The sequence below is a fragment of the Lolium rigidum genome, chromosome 6 (genome assembly GCF_022539505.1).
Source record: "Lolium rigidum isolate FL_2022 chromosome 6, APGP_CSIRO_Lrig_0.1, whole genome shotgun sequence".
Taxonomy (NCBI): domain Eukaryota; kingdom Viridiplantae; phylum Streptophyta; class Magnoliopsida; order Poales; family Poaceae; genus Lolium; species Lolium rigidum.
Genome location: NC_061513.1, coordinates 204,924,440 through 204,932,424, shown reverse-complemented (window position 1 = coordinate 204,932,424; position 7,985 = coordinate 204,924,440). Strand labels below are relative to the sequence as shown.

The 7,985-nt window shown below is 46.3% G+C and overlaps 1 protein-coding gene across 1 annotated transcript; it reads right to left on the bottom strand.

The window, feature by feature from the left end:
• Positions 1–1,929: 1,929 nt before the first annotated feature.
• LOC124665134 (peroxidase 1-like) lies at positions 1,930–5,039 on the bottom strand. The gene is made up of 2 exons (XM_047202536.1): positions 4,619–5,039; positions 1,930–2,925 (listed from the first exon to the last, which is right to left on the bottom strand). Exons 1-2 carry the CDS (start codon positions 4,841–4,843, stop codon positions 2,083–2,085), a joined length of 1,068 nt encoding a protein of 355 aa, XP_047058492.1. The 5' UTR covers positions 4,844–5,039; the 3' UTR covers positions 1,930–2,082.
• Positions 5,040–7,985: the final 2,946 nt, after the last annotated feature.

Genomic DNA, 7,985 nt, shown 5'->3' with positions numbered 1-7,985 from the left:
TGATTCATGAGATTCAAAGGTTTGCCATTGTTTTCTTGTAGTACTTAATACAATGCTCCCACACTTTTGGGAAGTGAGTGGAACGTGTACTCAAACACATGTGGTGCCAAAAACTGTGCAGGGTTCTTCTAAAAGAGGATATACAAGTGTATATATATGCCATGTCCATTTGATATTGTCATATAGAGATGTAGTATGTAAACCACAAATGATATGACTCGATATTCATGCTTTGTTTCGACCTTTTTTCTATCGAGCTCGGCCCACAATAACTTTGGCATGTTCTGAAATTGATGTCGATCAATCTCACGATGCTCGCCCTTGTTTTGTGCTAGCTAGTTGGACGATGCGGCTCGTGTGTTTGGCCATTATATCTCTTGTATCATGCTCCAGACATTCGGGTCACACACCCCTGTATTTTTTCAGTTATTTGTTTGAAATGTACTTCATCTATCCACTGTTCAAATTTGCATTTAAGCAATTTAGCCCCAAAAAATTGTACATATATGGATGCACATTGAGATAATTCATGAAACTTTGGAAATGGCCATCTCATGTCATGTTTCCCCACAAATGAAAATTGGATTAATTGGTGGCAGACAAGTAAAAGCACATTTATGTGCGACAACCCAAAATGCACATATTTTGCAAAGTTTTCATGCGTGCATGAAAAGTTGCAAATATATACATAAACTGGGCCATGATTCAAAAGTTTGACATGGTTCTTGTGTAATAGTAGTACCAAAGCTCACATGTGGGAAGAAATTAAGCTGGACGAAGTCCAACATATTTTCATACTATTTGAAGAGCTCTTTTCTAAAACATTGTATGGCATGTCTGCTATTTTCCCTAGCTATACAGAAAAAGATGAACAATCCATGCTTTTCGATTGCCTTTTTTGAACCACCTTTGGCTTGATTTCAAATTTAGGTCAAAATCATGGGGGGTGGTAGGGGACGAGAGTGTGTTTCTTTTGGTTGAATCACTCGTATTTGCAGGTTTTTTGGGCTCCCACAAATTCAGGGTAGCATCATGCCCACCCCCATCCCTTCACGCGCGGAAAAAGTGTTAGGCGAGTAGTAAAATGGCATGACGAACAAGTTTCAAGTAAAAACTTCGAATATAACCAAAATGTACCAATTGTTATGTTGATCTATTTGGAGGGCAAGAAATGATATTATCTTTAACAAAAAACAATCTTTTCATTATTTGCAGGTTATTCTTATGATGGCCCACTGGATTCAGCTATGGACTCTCCTTTCGCCGGAGGAAATACGTATGCCATGGTTTCTGGATGCACACGGCTCCAGACGGTCGCTCAGGATATCTTGTGCCAGGCTGGCTGGCGTCATACTAGGAGGCTACAGCGATGTAGTTTTACTATGTCTTTTTTGTTCCGCTGGTTGATTTTTGTATCAACTGTAGGCGATGGTTGAGATGCGAGCTTTGTAAGACTAAACTTTACTTCTTTTAATAAAAGATCGTATGCATCATCATGATGCAGAAGCCGGGGTTGCACTCCCCATTTCGAAAAAAATGAGTTTAGACAACGAGAGATTTTTCCGATGAAACATAGTTTAGAGCAGACGTGTTGGTTCACAGACCACGTAACCACATGGATCGTATGGATCAGATCACATTGCATATAGATACGCCGTGCGGACACTTCCTGACTAAGACGTGATGGACCGCGCGTCCAGGTCAATTTTGGCAATTTTTGTGCTAATAGAACAGATGACTTAGCGATGGAGATACTGCTACCGACAGCATTACAGTGCTACATTAGAGATGTGTTGGAGGCTTGGAGCGTTCACGCACCAGATGGAGCCTTTTCCATGACTCATCAGCTGGAAGCACGCAACGTTTTATTGTTCATGCAAGGCAAATGCGACCTTCTGAACACTGACTGGCGAGTAGTACACCTGTCCATGCACATTGAAACATATTTCCCTGTGCCACACACACATACTGAGACATACATCAAACACGTTCAACCCCTCACACCGCTACAGGCCTACGTACATCCGTGAAAACATAAGCGTCGTACGTACTTTATTGTCTTTCTGGGTGCATAACAATCAGCTAGCTCGAGGCGACCTCATTGTCGGAGCCCGGGCGGAGCACCTCGATCAGTCGTGCGGAGGAGGATGACGACGACGAAGCCGTGTTGACAATGCTGCAGTTGAGACGGATCTCTCCTTCGGCGCCGGTCTTGGGCTGGATCTCGCCCATCTTGATCATGGCGGCAACGAGCTTCTCCTTCCAGAGCGTCTCGTTGGCGGCGAATGCGTCGACGGAGGCCTTGAGCGTGGCGTTGCGGATGAGCTGGTCGTCGGAGAAGTGCAGGCCGAGGTTGAGCGGCAGCAGCTTGTAGTAGTTGTTGTCCAGCACGGTGGGCGTGCTAAGGTCGATCTCCGTGGTGACGTTGGTGGTCTGGTTCGTGTTGGCCGGGCACAGCGTCTCCAGCAGCGCCTGGTACGCCGGGCTGATGGTGCCGCTCGCCAGCCGCTCGCGGTTCCGGACAATGAAGGAGCTGCAGTGGGAGCGGCCAAGGGTGTGGGTTCCGGACAGGACCACCATCTCCTCGGCGCTCATGTTCCGGTCGGCGAACCCCTTGACGAGCTCCTCGGCCGTTAGGTTCGGGCCGGGGAGCGTGAACGCGAGTGTCCCGTTCGAAACGCTCCCGTCGCGGCGGCCGGAGGGGACCTGGTAGAACACGTCGCTGCCGGTGAGGTTGATGCTGTCGCGTGCGGCGAAGGCGAGGATGTCGGCGCACGACACGGTGCTGGGGCAGCTCTGCTCCAGTGCGGCCCTGGCGGCGTCCACGACCTCGAAGCCGCGGAGGCTCGGGTTGTTGGGCGGCGCGTCGCGCTCCGGGTCGCCTCCGGCGGGGTTTACGGACAGCAGCACCGACGCATCACAGCCCTGCAGGTGTCATCGATCGGTCATCAAGATTTGTCAAGGCAAACGCACCTGTGCTTGTACAGTACGAACAATAGATGCTAGCCCCTAACCATACATAACCAATGCATTCTATACTTCACCTAACGTGATGCTGCTGTTAAGGTTTATTTACAGAAATAATGACCGGCTGGCCGGCGTACCATCCCTGAAACTAGTTTTCAGACAGATAGGTGCCGGTGCCGAACGGAGACAAATCAGTTAGGAGCATGGAAAAAAATAGCGCGCTATTTCGCGCTAATAGCACACTATAGCATTTTTAGACAGCCCACGCTACATCATTTCGGTGCTATAGCGTGCTATAGCGCGTTATTAGCACGCTATAGCACGCTAATAGCATATTTTTTGGCCGACGCTATTTTATTATAGCGCGCTAGTTTTTTCCTTGGTTAGGAGTAGATAATTTTCCATACTTCCATGTCGTGGTAGGTACCTTAGTTATGTACTACATCTTATCATCATATGCTGTTGGTCGTTGGCAGTCGCATACAGTTCACCTGAGTGCTACACCTGCATCTACATGCTTCAGCATGGCTTGCATGTTGGACTAGTTGTATAGATAATTGAGCAGTCCACATATGGGAAGGTTTGAGAGCTAGCTCTACCTTAATAGCAAGGTCACACGTCAAACATGTGATAGTATATGGCCCAATCAAGAGTGAGTCCAATAGTAGACCTTGCGGCTTTTGCCACACTACTCTTGAACATGTTGGGTCGATTAATCGATCAGTAGTCACCCTCTCCTAGGCCCTAGCTTTTTGGTCAATCCAAAGTTGTTATCTTCTAGGTTGATCCACTCTTGTTAAGTATATATACATGTTTTAGCATGTCTGTCCCTTTCATGAAGAAATACAAATTTAATTATGTGGTCGCTGACAGTAGTAGGTAGCTAGGGTAACCAATTTTGTCATGAGAAACCAATATAGCCGGCCTACTAGTGTAATGTAATACTTTGACTAGTAAACGTAGCTAGTTAACTAATGTGTGTGACTAATTCTCAGACAACTTAACTTAGTTTTGATGTTATATATTGATCGTAGACTCGTAGTTGCAAGCTATGTTGCAACTCATTAGCATGAATTAAAAATCAAATCTAATGAACTGAGGTAGCTTTTCTAGTTGCTAGCTCACTTGAAACATAAAAGATCTTAATAGCAACCAACTTGCAAGTATTTTGGATGCAATTTCCATTAGTCTTTGGTACAAATCACGAGAATGTATGCTATTGAGACTAGTTGGGTTTTTCCTTTTGTTTCTTTTTGGAAAACTTTTATTTGAATATTGGATTCTTAAACGGCTATGTGCATCTTAACTATCCAGAGGTTGAGTGTAATGCTTGAAACATCGAGTAATAAAGCGTCATTTATCAGAAAAAAATCCTATTGAGAGGAAAAGAATTAAACGAATCGCGATGCAAACCCAATTATACAGGACTCGGCTGAGAGCTAAATTAATTAGCAAAACGTGACAAAAACCTAGCTGAGTATCTCGATAGCTATTTAATTCCATGGACCAAATCTTAGCTAGTATAGAGGCGAAAAAAAGGAAGAACAGGGGAGCCAAATTTGGTGTGGATAATTGTTTTGATGGCTACTGGGGTAGTAACAAAGTTTTCTTTTCATGGAAATGATTGGCGAGAAAGCTATAACGAACATACGTTGACAAAGCAGTCGTGAAAGTGGAGACGGATGAGCCCAGCGGCGACACCGGAATTGGTGGCGAAGGCATCCGCGACGGCCTGCTGGACGATGGACTCGGCGTTGGGACAGGTGGTGTCGTAGAACCCCACCTGCAGCTGCGCGCGGCTCGCCGCCGGCAGCTGCAGGCACAAAACGGCCGTGAGTAGCATCGCCAGGCCGGCTAGGCCACTGCTGCTCGCCATGGTCGTAAGGTCGCTGGTATGGCTCACGCTCAGAAGGATGGTATACAATGAGCGCTCAACTGCACAATAACGTGTGTGTGTGTGCGTGCGTGCTTAACTCGGCTGGCATTACCGGTGGTACTTATGGCAAGGCGGGGGTTGTTGTCGGCTGATTGATTTGTTTGACAAATCTCAAGTGGCAAGAAGTAGACTAGTACCAGAGCCTTCCGCTGGACTGCCCTTCTTGAATGTTACGTACTCGTACGTGGAACGGATCCACGCGAGGGAACTGTATCTGTATGTGCCTCGCGCTTTCCCACCGTGATCCCGGATGGATCATGGGCCAGCTAGCGGTTCGATCGACCCGATGCAGTTGCGCCGAGAGAGACGTCTGGGGTTTACACTGGAAAAGGCAGCCGGCTGGCTCGTCTCGTCAACCACTAGTGAGGCCACCACACGAACTGCAACTTAAGGTGAAGCTGAGACGTCAGAATCAAATCCCATACTTTTTGCAACACCAATGAAAGTTTCTACGTACGATGTTAAGATACATGTGCTTCCACTATTAGAAATTGGACCTTTCGACCGTCCACAAAATGTATGAAACCGCACACGATTTATAACAAGGTTTTTTGTATGCCTGTGTCACTAGTCCTCGCGTAAATTCGGCACCTGCCACTGCAAATCGCTAAATTGGATGGCCGACACCATCTTTGCCGGATTTTGTTGTTTCCATGCTTCTGGATAGCCTTGGCGCTGGCTACTCCTAGATCTGGCTAACTTTCATCTGTTTGACTCCTTTTCTTATACCCAATTGCTAAAAAGTGCTTGGATGCTCCCTGTCAAACCGAGCACTCGCTCGTGAGCCGTTGGATTCGCTGTTGACGGACGGATTTCACGCGGGTCTGGCGACCGAAACCCACCTGGACGCGGTCCGTTTCGCACCTGAAACCCGGACCATCCCCACTTGTTTTTGTCGTCTACTGTTGTCGATTCGGACAGGCAGACCCCCGCGACGTTTCTCCTCCATTTTCTCCTTCTCTTCTCTCCATCGCGATCCCAAATCCCCTCTCGCGTTAGGTTTTCTCGGTGCTGGTGGCGGAGCGCGGCGATCTCGTTCGCTGGCGGAGGGCGGCGATCTCGGACGCTGGGAGTTTCGCCGTAGGGGGCCTTTGCTCGTTGGTGGTAGTGTGAACCGCGCGGTAGTGCGGCGAGCTCTGCGCCGGGGAGTGAGGCTTCCCCGTCGGTGTTCGGCGACGATTTTCGGTAGGGGGGAGGAGGTCGCGTGCGTCGAGGTGTTCCATCTGTCGACGCGACCAGAGAGTGCGCGGCCACTCCATTAGCCAGTCGTCGAGATCCGCGGTGTTGAGCGCGGCGGTGGGGATCAACAAGGCGGGAGATCTAGGTGCGTTCGTCGGCGGGGTGCGAGGTCACCAAGTTTTCGGCCGTTCCAGAGGTTTTTTCTAGCTTCATCCCCTGCTAATTTTTGCTTGTTCTTCGTACATTTTTTTGGAGCGAGCAATTCGATGCATAGGTAGTCCCCTGCAAAATTACTTTCGTGGGGACCAATTCGAGCCAATTCGAGCCAATCACGAACTAATTTTCGTCGTTGTTGAGGTCCAATTCGAGCCAATCACGAACTAATTTCTCTTGAGGACTTTTTTGCTGGGAGGCTGCTGGCGTATAGTTCTGGTGGTACTGCCCTTGATTTTTTGCTGTGTGTGCAACGCATGTGCCAAATCATAATGTACAAGGTAGATGCAATGGTAGGCAAATTTTTTCCCATTTTTTTTGACCAACGATAATGGTGCATTACTTCATAACAAATCATGGTGCGTCGCTGCGGAGGAGGTGGCCACCATGGCGTTCTACATCTTCATGTTCTACATGTTCAAGCCAGCTGAGAGGAACCAGTAATTTTTGCTCTCGATGATGATGAGGAGGAGGCTGCAGAAATGGCACTACGTGAGGAGGAGTTCGAGCTGTAGATTGTTTTTGTATGCTGACGATACATGTTGATGGGGAATGCACCTCTACCTGTTCAATTTTCTACTCCTTGTGATGTTGATCATACTATACAGATGCAAATTTGCAGCTGAGACCAGGGATAATTGGATTGCTTGTGTTGCATACCAGGGAGAGATCAGTCACTGTTTTTCATTACTTTCTGCTTCGTCTATGCTTAGTTGTTCTTTTTTCTGTATGGGCAAACAATTTCATTTGTATAGTCAGAACATTGATTAACATCTTGTTGATGCCTCATAAAAGCAAGGTCTAGTACAGAGCTTTTGGTGAAGAGACTTTATGAGGATTACTAGTAGGGATGTGCAACTTAATATTAGTAGGTATACAACTTAGGAATTGTGGGTATGCATCTTAGCACATTGGTGAATTTCACCATCTATAAAATACTAACTTAGCAGATTTTTTGTGAGTGAACAATTTTATTGGGGTGCAAAATGCAACTTAGCTCATATGTGATCCAAGACAAAAGGTAGTTGACAAATCATGGTAGCCGATTTAGTACTAACTGTAGGCATCCTAGATGCATGGACTTTCAAGTTCATATATAGTTGTGTGCAACTTTACTATAGTTGTTTTTGTAGCCAACATAGTGACAACGATGTACAACTTAGACGTGCTGATATATATTTTTTTTGGACAGTGGATGCAACTTAATCATAGTGTGGTGTACAACTTAACAATAGTGGGTATACAACTTAACAACACTGAGTATACAACTTAATATTGTTTTATAGAGGTATTTTATTTGCTTCCTGCTCATAAATTCGGGCAGGCAACGGAAAGGGAAAGATTTACCATCGGAAGAAAAAGGCAAGGAAGTTACTGCTCTTCGTGCCTAGAGGAACAGCAGAGCACATTCCTCCTGAATTTACCCCTGGCCAACAAAATAAGTAGCGTGCATCGGCGAAGGCGGCAAATGGCAATAATACCTCTGACAAAATTCAACACAGTAGCAGATAGTGGATGCAGCTTAACCCTATTTTTTGAATATACAACTTAACAATAGTGGCTATGCAAGTTAACATTAGTCTGTGCAACTTAGCATCGCAACTAACTTAGCATCGCAACTAAAGACTTCTTTAGTTTTTTAAGTTTTCATTTGTGTGTCGTTCCACATTTTAAGTGTTTGATTGCTGTT

Bases quoted from the DNA above. Each gene is read 5' to 3' on its own strand.
- LOC124665134 (XM_047202536.1), bottom strand. From the start codon at position 4,843: ATGGCGAGCAGCAGTGGCCTAGCCGGCCTGGCGATGCTACTCACGGCC. The intron at 2,926-4,618 runs GTATGTTCGTTA...TGACACCTGCAG, and splicing joins TTCACGACTGCTTTGTCAAC to GGCTGTGATGCGTCGGTGCT.